This window comes from Somniosus microcephalus, chromosome 3 (assembly GCF_052327205.1).
Source record: "Somniosus microcephalus isolate GS21.2 chromosome 3, FLI_Smic_1.0, whole genome shotgun sequence".
In the NCBI taxonomy this organism is placed as follows: domain Eukaryota; kingdom Metazoa; phylum Chordata; class Chondrichthyes; order Squaliformes; family Somniosidae; genus Somniosus; species Somniosus microcephalus.
In genome coordinates this window covers 227163289-227179970 of record NC_140989.1, presented here as the reverse complement: position 1 = coordinate 227179970, position 16682 = coordinate 227163289, and the positions used below count along the sequence as shown (strand labels likewise).

The 16682-nt window shown below is 44.5% G+C and overlaps 1 protein-coding gene across 1 annotated transcript in view; it reads right to left on the bottom strand.

Moving 5' to 3' along the window:
• The window catches only part of LOC147121748 (tRNA-splicing endonuclease subunit Sen15-like), a 72449-nt gene that overhangs the window by 33434 nt on the left and 22333 nt on the right, over window positions 1-16682 (bottom strand). Inside the window, exon 2 of the mRNA XM_085982234.1 lies at window positions 15562-15697. Coding sequence (XP_085838360.1) covers window positions 15562-15697 — 136 coding nt within the window. The remainder of the gene's footprint in view (window positions 1-15561; window positions 15698-16682) is intronic.

Genomic DNA, 16682 nt, shown 5'->3' with positions numbered 1-16682 from the left:
GCCACTTATCAGCCCAAGCCTGAATGTCGTCCAGGTCTTGCTGCATGCGGGCATGGACTGCTTCATTATCTGTGGAGTTGCGAATGGCACTGAACACTATGCAGTCATCAGCGAACATCCCCACTTCTGACCTTATGATGGAGGGAAGGCCATTGATAAAGCAGCTGAAGATGGTTGGGCCTACAAACTGCCCTGAGGAACTCCTACAATAATGACATGGAAACAAATACAAATTGACAGCAGGTCACGGTTTATCCCGACAATTCGGGAAACGCTCCAGCTCAGATCAGCAAATAATTATGGTAACCGATTGCATATTAATTGCCATGCCACACTGCATTAAACAAACTGAAACCACGGAAACAGACGTAGTTAAGTTACTGGACAGGCTGGACGTCCAATTTGAACAAATGTAATTCCATTGATGGTTCAACTAGAGGGGGGGAAAGCCGATTTCACCAAATTTTCACTTTCCTGCTGTGTCCCCATACAGGAAAATATAGTGCTGTTAGGTAAACAGGACATCCTTATTTTAAAAGTACCATAAATATGTGAACATTACTAAATTAATCAAGCATTAATTAAAGTAAAGTAGCAGTCACCATTACTACTGTACACAAAGATTTCCAACGTGGCATCCCCATTTTGCAGCATAGTCAACTCAATGCAGCTCCAAGTCATTACCAAATCAAGAAAAGAAATTAAACAAAAATGGAACAAATATTTAAAAAACCCTGCACTTGCAAACGTTATTATTCTCAAATTGTTGGAACGTTGCATCATCACAGGTCCATGAGTGGTCACTAGGAGGCCTGTGACTGAAAGGGAGGGGGCAGGATGAAGCTGTCATTACACCTTTTGAACCAGACCTTCCATAGTTAGATATACAAGAGGGTGGACTGTTCTCAATAGAACAATCCAATCTGGAGACAGTTCTAGAATTTTATTGAAAATATTTAGTCAACAAAGGAAACATGAGGATTGCAGGTTATGAGGTCATAAGGGCTACAAGTCTGCAAAATAACTTTCCAGCATGCAATACATAAGGTAGATAGAATTCTGCTTACAAACTGTACTACATATTACTGCTCAGGAGTTGCAGCTATGGTATCAATCCTCAGTCCAACAGTGGCAACGTCACAAGGGCCTGCTTTCAGCAGTTAGGTTTACCACAGACCCCAGGAAGACACTAAAATAACAGAATGTTAAAAACGTCCCCACCTCAGAATGTTCCTATTCCCTCAAAGGTGAAGAAAAATGGCCGTCAAATTAAACAGTTCTTGAAACTTAAGGCAGATGGCTAAAACGCTGTAAAAAAAAAGACAGCCTTCCTAACTTTGTGCTGACTGAAAAGCGCCTAAATCCACACAAATACACTGTCCGGGTCTAAATCCACATAAATAGCAGCGCACAATGGAACAAACCCATTTACATTCGAAACAAGCACCCTCACTATCAGTAGCTCACAAAATCACAAAGAAAAAAGTAAATAATTTTTTTAAGCTTTGTTTAAATGTAAATTGGCAATAACTTCAGAGGAACTGGCTTGGAGTTATTGAGTCTGATAATAAGTAAAAACTAAAATTATCAGTGGAGGATAAGTACGAGAGGCACCTCAGCTTAAACTGTGTGCGTTACTTGAGCTCACTCACATTGAGTTCAATAGCTACTCCAATGAAGTCAATAGCAACAAATGATGGAAACAAAAAAAACTTTAAAAAATGTGTATGTCTTTATTCAGAGTGGTGAGAATGTGAAACTCACTACCACATGGAGTGGTTGAAGCAAATAGCATAGATGCATTTAAGGGGAAGCTAGATAAGTACATGAGGGAGAAGGGAATAGAAGGATATGCTGGTGAGGTTAAAGGTGGGAGGAGGTTCGTGTAGAGCATAAACACCAGCATAGACCAGTTGGGCTGAATGGCCTGTTTGTCTGCTGTTCAAAAAAAAGCGCTGGCCTAATGAGTAAATGCACAATGTGTGGAATTAAGCCGCACAGACCACCACGACCCTGACTTGTATTTGTATAGCACTGTTGACGCAAAAGGTCCCTGGTTCAATCCCCAGTTAGTGTCGCTTAGGGCAACAGTTGGGGTGCTACAATTAGTCTCAACACCCTAGAGTGGGGAAGAAATAAAAATCAGTCAGGGATCTTGCTATCCAGTGACGGTTGCTGGATAGCATGCCCGTTTGCCTCTGGTACCATGCCCAAGTAGTTATCCTTAATCTATGGACTCAGATAGCACATTAAGCGCATCTGTAGACTCAGCTGCGAGGTCCTCCACAGTTGAAGAGCCCATCACCCACTGAATTGTATCTGGGCAAGAGTCAAAGACTCCAGGAGAGGATGGAAGAAAATTGGAAGAGAAATGAATAACGCGTCGGTTAACAATTGGTAATAGTTCCATTTTTGTTTAAACGGTAGCTAGTGCTGAGACTTAACAATAAGCCTTCTGATTTTAGAATGAACCCACCCCTCCCATTAGCGTTAAACTCAATAAAACAGGGAAGCGTCATCATCAGCATATCGCCAGCCGAACAACCGGTTCACCCATTTGATGCAGGGAGCACCATCTTCTCTCTATATCGATGAACATCCTTCCACAATTGTTTTGCTCTCAAACAAATTCACCCAATATTTTTGGATCTGTTAAGTGCCCGGCACCCTGACACTGTATCCCAGCAAAGACTGAATGGCCTAGAAATTCGGTAGGCTTAGCGCCGCTTTTGAGGCGCTAGAGGGCCTAGCGCCGGAGTTATGGCCAGTTTGGAAATTGAGTGGGTCCCTAAATCGGCGTTAGGCCGTTAGCGCTGCGCCAGCACTGATGACGTCATCGGTGTGCGCAGCGTCCCGGTTGCCATGGTAACCCGCCCGAACTCCGAAATTGACTTGCGGCCGCCTCGCCCGTGGCAGCCGCAAGCAACGTTCTGGCAGAGGTGCCTTACTGGACTTTGCGCCGGCGCATTAAAGGCCCCGCGGCGGCCGGCCGCTTTCCCGCCGGCCGCCTGGCCGCAGCTCCCTCCCCGGACTTCTCCCCACCCCCCCCCGGGACAGATGCAAGCCCGGCACTTGTCCGAGGTGCCGGGCTCATTTTTACAATGATTTTCGCGGGCCGCGGCCGGGTGCAGGCAGCTCCTCCTTAAGGGAAGGAGGAGGCCTGCACTTCCCGAACCTGCCGCACCGCAGCGGGCGCCGCAGCGCCGGAATAGCGCCGCAATTCAGCGCGTAGCGCCAGTTTTCAGGCGCAAACAGCTTTCAGCAGCGCCGGCAGCCGTTTGGGCGCAGAACTAGTGAATTTTTGGCCCGCCCAGCGCGACTTAGCTCCGGCACTAACTTCCGGCGCTAAAGCCGTCGCTGCGCCAAAACCCAATTTCTAGGCCAATGTCTTTACGGGGAGGGGAAGCGACAACATTGAAAACAATCATTTTTGGTTTGAGGAAACTATTTTACAAGGTGAAAGAGATAGATGGGGTGGGGGGGGTGGAGAGAAATCAGGAAATATCAGAAAATTTTCCATCTTTGAGGTAAAGTCAGACTGTTGCATAAAGTAACAACTGTCTGTTTTTGCCTCAGTAATCACTTCAGCGACATTCCTTACCTCTTCAATCCAATAGAGCTTCACGTTTCTGGGCTGGCTTTAACCATTCTATTAGAATTCCTGGCACTGGTTGCAGATTTTGAAACCAGGACTTGGCATAAACCTGAATTTAAAAAGCATCGAGGCAGAAAGGCCGAACTTGCATTTATGTAGCGTATCCTTAAGTCATCCCAAAACACTGTACGGCAAATCAATTACTTATTCTTTGAAGTGCAGTCAGAATGGTGTCATAGGATTTTCTAGGTCCCTCTGAACAGCTAGTTGGGGCTTCGGTTTAATGCCTGATCCTGAAAGGTGGCACCTCCAGCAATGCACGGTCACGTCAGTCTAACTCGGGTCCTAAGATGGGCTTTCTGACTCCAAGTTAAGCAATACCAACTGAGCTCAAATATACTCAAAGCCAAAAGTGGAAGCAGTAAAATCTTTTACTGCACTCCCCCCCTCCCTCCGCTCATACACCCTTCAAATGAAGGGCACAGGAAAGCGGTGAGACAACATGAAAATCTCTTAAGGGACGCGCATCCCCATATCGGATTGCTCAACTTATTCATATAGGAAGATATCAAAGAACAGCTATACTAGTGATGAGACTTGACTACTGGTTTCCCCCTTTAAATTAGTCGCTTGATAAATCACTTTTACCTACAAAATAGGTGTGATTTATGACTTTTATTTCTATGGATGAAAGGTAGTAATGTACAATCCCTACAGGCAGCTACTAAGTTCTGCCTTTGTCCAATTTTACAAGTACTGTATTCATTCACCAGGAATTGAAACATAATTTTTTTAATTTTTTTTTTTTTTAAAGGCACACTTTTCTTGCATGCTACAGTTCATGGATGCCAAGTCATATCAAAAACACACACACACCCCCACCCCAATGAAGCTCGCCTCCCCCCCCACCCCCTCAAAGCCAACATCCTCTCCGCTGTTCCACTGATGACAAACTATGCCTCTCTCTCCCCTGCACAAATTTGGCCTTCTCCTTTCCTCTGCTAAGAGCAAATTTACCCCCGCTCCCCCACTGAACTGAAGTTTGTCACTATGCCTGCCCCCCTCGACCCCCCCATCTCATGAGCAGTAACTCCCCTCCACCCAGGTAGAAGCCAACTCCACACCCCCCCAACCCACTGAGAAACAACTGGTGCTTCTTCCAGCCCCTTATCCAGAAGCAACTCAGCACCACCCCCCCATCTCGAGCCAAAATATTACCCTCTAACATTTCCCCCTTCACCCCCACGAGAAGTAAAACCGTTCCTTCCCATTCCGCACACGGATGGAATTGAGCGATGACCTAGTGCCTCTTCCCCTTATTGAAAGGAGAACTGGCCCCAGCCCAGTGCCACCCTGCCAACACTGCCCCCTCTTCTTCCTCAACCTTTTCTCCCCCCCCCCCATTTTGGTCTCCCTCTCTCATGCCCTTGAAGAAACGGAACCTGGTTCAGTGCCACCTGCGCTTTCATTGCTCTCTATTGTTCCATCTCCTCCTGCTCTGTCCCATTCCTCTTCTCGCCTGCCTCCCCTCTCCCTGATCCAGTTAGCCCACCACTTTCTAACCTGCTTGACCCAGACACTGGGCAGGGTCTTGACTCCCTGCGTGCAACCCCACAGGATATCAGCATATTATATTTTATATATAGTACAAAAACGTCCTTCCACAGTAGTCTAACCCCTCTAGATATTAAAGCCAATTACATATCTACAGGACAGTTCGTAAGGGAAAGTACTGAAGCAAAAGTTGAAATCAGAATACTGTACTCTGAAGGGAAAGGAGGGTCAGAAGAAGCACGATGCTGGCTCACATACCATCAAACTGAGGAATGTTACATTTATTTTACTAGAAAAACTATCCTAAATAAAGATAGCTTTCTGGTGCCAGCCTTGCATTGCCAGACTCTTAAAGCAGGTTACGAATTCCTCCAAGAATGTACCCCATTTGACGGCCCAATTTTGTGGTGCATCACTGCAAAAACTAGCTGATCTGATGAAAAGATTGTGGTATCACTAAATCAAATTGCTGTTTCACACATCAGTAATATTATTTAAGTGAGGATTGCTACTTCTAGGCACATATCCAATTTAAATTAGTAACCTGTTGGTTATTTGGGGAAGGAGAAGAAATGTCCATTTAGCCAGAGGTCCTGGAAAGAGTTCATCGCATGTACAGACTTCTCAAATGACAGAAATAGCACTCCTCCAGAAAGAGTCTTTGCTGCCTCATTAGTCTGATTGTTTTGAAAATAAATAATGGTAAGGGAACATAACCTTTATCAAAGTGAATACATATAAAAATACAATGTACAAAGCATTAAATGACCCAGCATTTTCTTAAGGAAGCAATCTGTGTATTCAATGTTTAGCCTGAATGACTAGTTTCCAGAACCAAATCAAAACTCTCCCCATGCCCCTCTCCCCGCAAATTGCCATTACTCCATATTAACTGGTACACGGTAGAGTGCCATGTTCCATTATTTCACAAATGATAGAATAAACCCCACAGGGTTCCCACAGAGCAGTGGATTGCCCAAGCCCTGTAATTATTGGTAGCTTGCAAATCTACACCAGATATGGAATGAAACTAGTTCTCGTGGCGACACAAAGTATGCGATCATAAGACCTTGCTTGACAAGGGATCCCAGTTCTCAGTCAGACTGCGAGACAGAGCGCTGCGCCGCCAGAGTGCCCAATCTCAGAGAGACCGACCGAAACAGAGAGAGAAATATATATAGAGAGAGAGAGAAATATATAGAAAGAGAGAATAGGAAAAGAGAGAGTGAAAGACAGAGTGAAAAAGAGAGAGAGGGAGAGAAAGAGAGCTGTTATGCCCAGCTCTTGCTGACTTATTACGTAATATAATTGACTAGGGCTGTGGCGAGTTCTGCAATGCAGACTGTCCCTCCTGCTTAACTAGAGGAGGAAGCATGGCAGCAGGTGGTAGCAATGAAAAACTGTGCAGTGCCTGCTCCCCGTGAAGAACTGCTCAGAATGCAGCAAGTGGCCTTGGGCAAATTATACTCTTCTGAATGAGGCTTTAACAGCAATCGAGTGCGCATGAGCTAAAAATCGGACAGTTGAACAGAAAATTACACTGTTTCTTTCTTCAAAAATTGTACGAATGCCCATTGTTGGTCCTATGAAATATGTAGCACTGTGAGCAATTAACACCAAAAAGTGATAAACAATGCTATTTTGTCACGATATTTAACACAGATTTCAAGTACAACCTGCCCGGTGGAAGATTTTTTTTCTAATTGGGGAAAATAATTAGGTTTTTTAAATATATTTTCATAAAGCCTTCACAACATTACTTCATCATCTACAGAATATTCTAGTTAATCTAAAAACAGCCAGCAAGTTCACAATCAGTAAGTGTAATGTAGTGACATTATTATTGAGTAAGTCTGAGATCCTCACTGACTAGGCTAAAACAAGAATTGCTGGTTATACAATATATAACATTTAATTGGACAGCATAGTTGGGGAGGATTCTTTTAACCGGCACCTAAATAACCGGAAATCTCTGTTAACTGGCAAAATTCAGGAGTAGGTTCAGGTAAGTTTTACTTCATATTAGTGGCAGTTCCTGGATCTGTGGCTGTGTAACTGGGGTTCGTGCACTTGTTGCTAAGCAACAGGGATGCTTGGTCTGTGGCCGGAGTTCCTGCACATGTTGCTAAGCAACAGGGAAGCCTGGATTTGTTGCTGTGTATGGAGCTCTCGTACCTTTTAACTACACCTCTCTGTAATCCGGACTTTTTGATAATCCGGCACCACGCCGGTCCCGTTGGTGCCGGATAATAAAGAGTTTCCTGTACAAGTATTGGAATTGGAATTTTTGAAATCTATAAATTTATCACCAGTTATTTTTACCACTTGTGAACCTTTTGAATGTTTTAGGACTCATACTTAAATTAGCAGTGGAAATTTTGTAATCAACTAAATTCACAAACATAAAATTTCAGTAATCAAGGGCTAAGACTTTCAGAACTCCATTTTCTCTGGTGAAAACTGCTTGTTCACATTTCTCTTAGACACCAATGCTACTTCTTAGTGTTACACAAGCTCTCTCACAACACCAAAATGTCCTGTGGGTACATCAAGAATTTCTGTATGCCGGCGAGGCAAAAGGACAAGAGCCTGGTAGCTTAAAATAACTAATTTACTGCCCCCCCCCCCCACCATGTCATAAAAATTCAGATACCCTTTTCCAAAGTGCATTTAACAAAGTCTGTATTACATAGCATTACATAGAATATACAGCACAGAAACAGCCCATTCAACCCAACCAGTCCAACTCGACTCGAGCCTCCTCCCATCTTTCCTCATCTAACTCTATCAGCATAACCCTCTATTCCCTTCTCCCTCATATGCTTATCTAGCCTCTCCTTAAATTCATCTATACTATTCGCCTCAACCACTCCCTGTGGTAGCGAGTTCCACATTTTTACCACTCTCTGGGTAAAGATGTTTCTTCTGAATTCCCTATTTGATTTCTTGGTGACTACCTCATGTATCTGCAGTCTTTCATTTTCATACAAAATTAGGAATTAATGCTATAGAGCTGTGAGAAGACACAGATTGTTGAGATAGAGATTTGCTGACTCAGACACAGAGGGCTCGAATTTCCAAGCCCAGTGGAGGCGGGTTTGGAGGCGGGAGTGGGGGGAAATTGCAGAATTGGGGGGCACGAACCCTTCCCGCCCCCCAACCCGCCTCCATGCCCGTTTCCCAGGAGGCGGGTACCCGACCTGTGCTGGGAGCCGCCTCCCCGAGGCGGGAAGGGGATTAGTGCCAATTAACTGCCTGTTAACAGATAGTTAACAGGCAGTTTTTGGCCTAATCCCGATTTTTAGCCCTGAAGTGTGGGCTGCCCGACGGCTCCAAACCACGCCAAGTTAGCGAGGTGGACCGTCGGGCTGAAGGGCTTGGAGGGTTCGAGATGTCCGGTGTTCAGGTGAGTGATGGGTGCATGAGTGCAGAGGTAAGTGTGTTTGGTGTGTGTAAAGTGTTTAAAGAAGTTTTACTTACCTTTACTTACTAATGCAGGCTTCCTTCCTTCAGGTCTCGGGAGTCCCTCATCTCACCGGCACAGAAAGCAGAATGGCCGCGAGCTGTCAAAATCTGCAGCATTCTGCTTTCTGTTCTGGAGAGATTTCTAACTGAGTCTGTGGAGAAGGGCTCAAGTTAGAAGTCAGATTGTCAGTGTTTGACAGCTTCACAGAGCTGTCAAACGCTATTTCATCTGTCAAAAGCTCTTGACAGATGAAATGTCAATCCCTGATGTCACCTGTAACCGGGTGTCCCTTAATTGGCCTGCTGAGCCCGCTGGGTGGGCTCAACAAGGTCAATCAAGGGAAAATCGCGTGGGTTGGTCACAAATCGATGGAGGTGGGACTACAACCCAAAAAGTGGGAGTCCCGCCTCCATCACGTCCCCATTGACAAAATCCAGCCCAGAGTGTAAACAGCCAGTAAAAGCAACTGCACAACAGAAAAATTGAGAGATTGGAAATATCTTAATATATTTTGTCACAAGAAATTTATGTTTTCTGAATGTCCACATGCATTATTTTGTTTTAGTGTTACAAATTCTGCCTTAGATACTTCCTCAGATTCAGTGGTGCTGGTCACTCCCATAAGCTATCCTCATGTCTTACATTCAGAGCTGTACCTGCACTTCCCAGTAGTTAATTGCACAAGAGTGTAACCTGGGGAAGAGAAAAAGATTAGTGAAGTCAAGCGTAGGTCCCTTGCAGTCAGAATTGGGGGAATTTATAATGGGGAACAAAGAAATGGCAGACCAACTAAATACATATTTTGGTTCTGTCTTCACAAAGGAGGACACAAATAACCTCCCAGAGATGCCGGGGAACATAGGGTCTGATGAAAGGGTGGAACTGAAAGAAATCAGTATTTGTAGGGAAATGGTGTTAGGAAAATTGATGGGACCGAAGGCCGATAAATCCCCAGGGCCTGATAATCTACATCCCAGGGTACTTAAGGAAGTGGCCCTAGAAATAGTAGATGCATTGCTGGTCATCTTCCAGAACTCGATAGACTCTGGAACGGTACCCATGGATTGGCGGGTAGCTAATGTTACCCCACTATTCAAAAAAGGTGGTAAAGAAAAGGCGGGGAATTATAGACCGGTAAGCTTGACATCGGTAGTGGGGAAAATGCTAGAGTCCATTATAAAAGATGTAATAGCAGCACTTGGAAAGCAGTGACTGGATCGGACAAAGTCAACATGGATTTACAAAAGGTAAATCATGCTTGACTAATCTACTGGAATTTTTTGAGGATGTAACTGGTAAAATAGATAAGGGAGAACCAGTGGATGTGGTGTATTTGGACTTTCAGAAGGCTTTCGATAAGGGCCCGCATAAGAGATTAGCGTGCAAAATTAAGGCACATAGGATTGGGGGCAAGGTATTGACTTGGATAGAGAACTGGTTGGCGGACAGAAAGCAAAGAGTTGGAATAAACGGGTTGTTTTCCGAGCGGCAGGCAGTGACTAGTGGGGTACCGCAAGGATCGGTCCTAGGACCCCAGCTGTTCACAACATATATATTAATGATCTGGACGAGGGAATTGGATGTAATATCTCCAAATTTGCAGATGACACAAAGCTGGGGGGGAGGGTATGCTGTGAGGAGGATGTCGTGAAACTCCAGCACGATTTGGACAGGTTGGGTGATTGGGCAGAAACATGGCAAATGCACTATAATGTGGATAAATGTGAGGTTATCCACTTTGGTGGCAAAAACAGGAAGGCAGATTATTATTTGAATGGTAATAGTTTGGGAGAAGGGGAAGTGCAAAGAGACCTGGGTGTTCTTGTACACCAGTCGCTGAAGGTAAGCATGCAGGTGCAGCAGGCGGTTAAGAAGGCAAATGGTATGTTGGCCTTTGTAGCAAGAGGGTTCGAGTACAAGAACAAGGATGTCTTGCTACAGTTGTACAGGGCCTTGGTGAGACCGCACCTTGAGTATTGTGTGCAGTTTTGGTCGCCTTACCTGAGGAAGGACGTTCTTGCCATGGAAGGAGTGCAGCGAAGATTCACCAGGCTGATACCTGGGATGGCAGGAATGACGTATGAGGAGAGATTGGGTCGATTGGGCTCATACTCACTGGAGTTTAGAAGATTGAGAGGGGATCTCATCGAAACCTATAAAATTCTGTCAGGCCTGGACAGACTAGATGCAGGAAGGATGTTTCTGATGGCCGGGGAGTCCAGAACCAGGGGTCATAGTCTAAGGATAAGGGGTAAGCCATTTAGGACTGAAATGAGGAGGAATTTCTTCACCCAGAGAGTGGTGAACCTGTGGAATTCTCTGCCACAGAGGGCGGTGGAAGCCAGTTCATTAAGTATATTCAAGAAAGAGTTGGATATATTTCTTAAGGCTAAAGGGATCAAGGGATATGGGGAGAAGGCAGGGACCGGGTACTGAATTTGGATGATCAGCCATGACCTCACTGAATGGCGGAGCAGGCTCGAAGGGCCGAATGGCCTACTCCTGCTCCTATCTTCTATGTATCTATGTATGTAACAGCAGCACTCCTTCGTGATCTGAATTGAACACTATCATAAACATTTTAATCAAACTCATCTGGCGGGAAACCCACGGGACCGGGTGGAACGCCGGTTTTACACTCTGCCCAATATTATTCTCCATTGACTTCAGTGGAGAGTAAAATCCGGCGGGGAGTAAAAACAGCGTTGCACCTGAACCCGTCAGTTTTCCGATGGGTGAGTTAGGTTAAAATTGCCCCATGTCTTTCACGGGCAGTTCTTCAACCTGTAGGTGCACTGAAAACACACTAGAAAGGCAAGGTCAGATACAAATCGTTAAGCTGCTTTATTTCACAGAAAGCAAGTGAATGTACAAAGTGATTATTATAACCAAAACTCATTTTCTTACTTCACTTCAAGCCCCTCCTCATGAGCAACAAAGAATAAATCATGCCACACCATCCACGTTAGTGGGCTAATTTAACTTCTCCTGGTCAGCCTCCCGGTTCTGACCAGTTGAGCGAGTTTTCCCTCACTAGCCCACTCTTTTCCTGGAACCTAGACTTTGTCCATGGTGGGGTTTTTTTAATGTCCTCCGAGTCGACAGGAAGTCAGGAGGCTCGTCTTCCAACCCCACCCATGTCCAAGACAGATAAGCTGCCCATTAAACTGGCATCACCCTCGCAAGAGCGGGATTTCTGGCAGACAAGCCCCACTGAGGTAAAGCAAAGATTACAACATACCATGTGTGAACTCATGCTGAAATCGTCCCAATTCGTTAACATCTTATCAATTTTCTTGACCTGCTAAAGATAACTATTTCAATGGCTGGCCCATTCTCCTTATCATTCAAATGCCCCAGTCTTTTCCTCTGTTTCTAAAAAAAAAACTGCTGGCATTTTGTACATTAGAATCTTAGAATTTTGGATTTGACTTCATATTAAAACTCAAACTAAGAATCCGTCACAAGTAGAATAGAAAGCACGACACTTGTATTATTATTCTGTATTCAGAGTTAACACTGAATTACAGCATTAAAACAGCAGACGCTTCAACACAAGACTAGTCTACTCCTCAATTAAAAGCCTATTACTCAAATTATCTCGTAATTTAATTTGAGCATTAAATTCTCACTTTGCTGTTATTTATGATGCTTAATTCAATTTTTAAGTGCAAAAAACACTTCACATTATCAAGAGTAGACTGTAGTTTGAAGTACCCAAAACCCGACATCACGTTTTCAGAACTTAATACTATCCTTGAGCGTTTTTTCCCTATCCATAATGGAAGGACAAGAAAGGTGGACAAAGTTTGGGTGTTCAGTTTAAATTCCACTTCAAAATGAGGTATTTTGGCATTTGCACTGAAACTGCCATTTCACCCTTGCCGTTTTCTCTCTCTCTCTCCCTCATGAAGGCACTGGCTCATGCTAAGAAACAATTCCACAGATGCTGTCAAAACTTCAGTACCTGTCCCAACTGGCCATTGCACACGTGATCCATGACTGAATGTCACCAAGCTCTTTGACTGTGACGAGTAGCACAGCCAAGCCAAATACTGCCTTCACTCGATATCTGCAAGTGTGAAATTTCCAACAATTCAACAGATATCAATCAGGAGCAGCAACCCCAGCTGATTTCCTCCTCACCCCCCTCTAGCCCAGGGAGGGGAACACGGGGGCCGATTGTAGCACTTTTACCAGCGGACGAGGGCTCAAACCTGGGGCTTTCTTGATCTGTGAGGCTCATGAACACACCAAAATGTGCATTCACTAACTCAACCATCAGGGAAGCTGCTGTTAGCTCTGATTTTGACTATTTTCAGCTATTAGTCCCTCACTCTTTCATTATTCCTTTGATAATGTGCTGACAGTACAGCAGTTTCATATCTGAACACCACGAACCCAGTTCTCCCAAAACCACACAAAATTATATGTTTTTGTATAATTATATACATGCGGAACATTTATGCAAAGTAAGCAGAATACAGCTCCGCACTTACTTACTAAGTTGAGTTTTGGTGTACAGTACAAAAGTTTGTCCATTAGAAAATGAGTTTAACAATGCAATTAAATAGCAATTGTGGGTTTCTTGTATATCTGGCAAAACATCAGTTTTCCTTATAATTGCAAAATACTGCGGATGCTGGAAATCTGAAATAACAACAGAAAATGCTGGAAATACTCAGCAGGCCAGGCAGCATCCGTGGAGAGAGAAACAGAGTTAATGTTTCAGGTCTGGGACCCTTCATCAGAACTGGAAAAAGCTGGAGCTGTAACAGATATTAAGCAGGTGCAGAGACAGGGGGGGGGGTTAGGAGGGGAGGAAGGAATAGAAAGAACATCCTGTACTTTTGTAAGAGGCAGGAAAGATAAAATGTTGCAAATGGGAATGGCAAAAACCATACATCATGAAAAATGGGGGCAGGGATAATTATCTGAAATTGTTGAACTCAATGTTGAGTCCGGCAGGCTGCAAAGTGCCCAATCGAAAGATGAGGTGCTGTTCCTCGAGCTTACGATGAGTTTCATTGGAACAATGCAATAGCCCGAGGACAGAGAGATCAGAGTGGGAGTGAAGCGGTGAATTAAAGTGACAGGCGACCGGAAGCTCAGGGTCACCAGTACGGACTGAACGGAGGTGTTCCACAAAGCGGTCGCCCAATCTGCGTTTGGTCTCCCCAATGTAGAGGAGACCACATCGTGAGCAGCGAATACAGTATATTAAATTGCAAGAAGTACAAGTAAATCGCTGTTTCACCTGGAAGGGGTGTTTGGGGCCCTGGACAGTGGGAAGGGAGGAGGTAAAAGGGCATGTGTTGCATCTCCTGCGCTTGCACGGGAAGGTGCCAGGTGAAGGAGCAGGGCTGTTGGGGGTACCCTCCCAGGGTACCCTCCCTCCCAGAACCACGATAGGGTTCCCCTTGTCCTCACCTTTCACCCCACCAGCCTCCACATTCAACGGATCATCCTCCGCCATTTCCGCCACCTCCAACGTGATCCCACCACCAAACACATCTTCCCCTCACCTCCCCTTTCAGCATTCCGAAGGGACTGCTCCCTCCGCGACACCCTGGTCCACTCCTCAATCACCCCCAACAGTATGATTTTTGCCATTCCCATTTGCAACATTTTATCTTTCCTGCCTCTTACAAAAGTGCAGGATGTTCTTTCTATTTCTTCCTCCCCTCCTAACCACCCCCCCCCCTCCGTCTCTGCACCTGCTTAATATCTGTTACATCTCCAGCTTTTTCCAGTTCTGATGAAGGGTCCCAGACCTGAAACGTTAACTCTATTTCTCTCTCCACGGATGCTGCCTGGCCTGCTGAGTATTTCCAGCATTTTCTGTTGTTATTTCATCAGTTTTCCTTACCTTTTAAGCTCAATAAACCTTTTGACTAGAGACCGTTCACTGTGACTCCCTTATCAGTGCGATAAGAACTGGCTAGCTTGGCTGATAGTGTAACGGTTTCTACCAAGATTTTTTTTGGTAGGGGACTACTGTTCGTGTTAATAATAAAGTTCAATTCACATCATGTTTATTTTATCCTGCTAAAACATTAGGGAAATAGGATGCCAGTTAAAAATGTGATCTTCCCTGACAAAAAAAAAGTGTCCACACTGACCAATTCCAAAGTCCGGTAAAATCACTGGGTAACTTTTACTTCAGGCGCGGGCGGAAAACTGACAGCTGCGGATTGGCAACCTTCAACGGAAATGAAAAGTGGGCGTGGTGTACAGCGAGTAATCGATCCGTGACTGTCAGTTTTCCTCCTGCCCCCCCATGTGAAAAATTACCCCCATTAGTACAGTTTTCCAAACTTTTCATTGAGCTAAAGTTACCTGTTTCAACACCATTCTGAATCCTCCAGGAAGAATGAAAGGTACAAAGAAGCAACAAAGAGGAACATACAGCACATGGTTCAGACTGATGAGCTGAAATGGATAACCAGAGTTTGTACGGATATCGATCAAGTTGCCAGACAGAGGAACGATCAGATAGCACTTTGATATATTTACCAGCCAACAAGGAAATTCAGAACACGTCGTGCAATTGCAAGGATAAAAGGTCTCACAACTTCAGCTCTGTCTCTGATGCTGCAACATGAAGCGATACATGGAGAAGATCCTTTCATCGGAACAGAGTTCTTTTCCGTTCTGACGAAAGGTCATCGACTTGAAACGTGAACTCTGTTTCTCTCTCCACAGATGCTGCCTGACCTGCTGAGTGTTACCAGCATTTTCTGTTTTTACCGCAGTATCAGTAAGTTATTTGACACAGACAGCTGTACAATACATATGAAGCAAACAGGTTACCATCCATAAATTACTGTAAAATACAAATATCAAAACACACAGTAATCTGGAATGGTTCTCCCCCCCTCCCCCCATCTCCATCAAATTCACAGGGAAATGCACGAATAGCCCTGGCTTCAGAGCAAGCCCTCACCTTTCGTGACTCAGTGACATATGAACAGGCACTGGCACCACCACTTCCACTTCCTCCTGCTCTCCTGGACAACCCTGTAGATAGACCAACTGAAGCTCTTCTGATCCTTTGTACGTCACATCCTTCCAGTTCCTGGCTTCAAAAGCACAAGAAACTAGTTAGCTTAAAAACAAAAACAGGAATCACCTGTTCCTCACAATAAAACCTTTTAATAAAGGGAAATACAAAAACAATAATGTTCTACTTTTTGCATATGATGCCAGCATCAAAGCCAGCTGCAAGATAAAGCTCCCTCTAATCTGCTTTAACATTGAGCCTCAAGTCCAGCCTTGAAAAAGCTCAATTTTACTTTAGCACTTATATCATTTCCATTTCAAACATCAGCCACACTGCATCCCCAAAGGAGAACATCAGTTTAGTGCAAATTATGGACAGTTTTGTGCTCACCAAAGATTGCATTATCAGAAGGAGGGAATATCTGTCAGGGGTGAATTCAGAAACCCAATCATTAAGAGGTAGATGGCTACAAAATTTAAGGTTTAAAATGCAAATTCAAAAGCCAACTTAATGCAATACTAAAATGTTACATGTTTAACAAAGCTCATTTCAAAGCTCAACTTGTTTTTTAATGCAGGTGCTCAGTACAACAGAGTTCACCCATTGCCAAATCAAGATATTCATAGAGGAACAGGAGCAGGCCATTCAGCCCCGAGACCTTGCTCCACCATTCAATTAGATCAGGGCTGATCAGTACATCAATTCCATTTACACTCCTTAGCTCCATATCCCTTGATACCCTTACCTTACAAAAATCGATCGATTTCAGTCTTGAAAGCTTCAATTGACCCAGCATTCACAGCTTTTGGGGGAGAGAATTCCAGATTTCTACTACCCTTGTGTGTGAAAAAGTGCTTCCTGATTTCTCTCCTAAATGGCCTGGCTCTAATTTTAAGATCATGCCCCCTCGTTCTTGATTCCACCCTCCCCCACAACCAGAGGAAATCGTTTCTCTGTATCTACAGGATTGGGAACTAAATATTCCTGGATACAAGGGCCCCGATTTTCTGGCCGCCGTCGGGTGGCTTTTCATACGGCCGGGGGCCGAAAATCGGCGAAAAAGC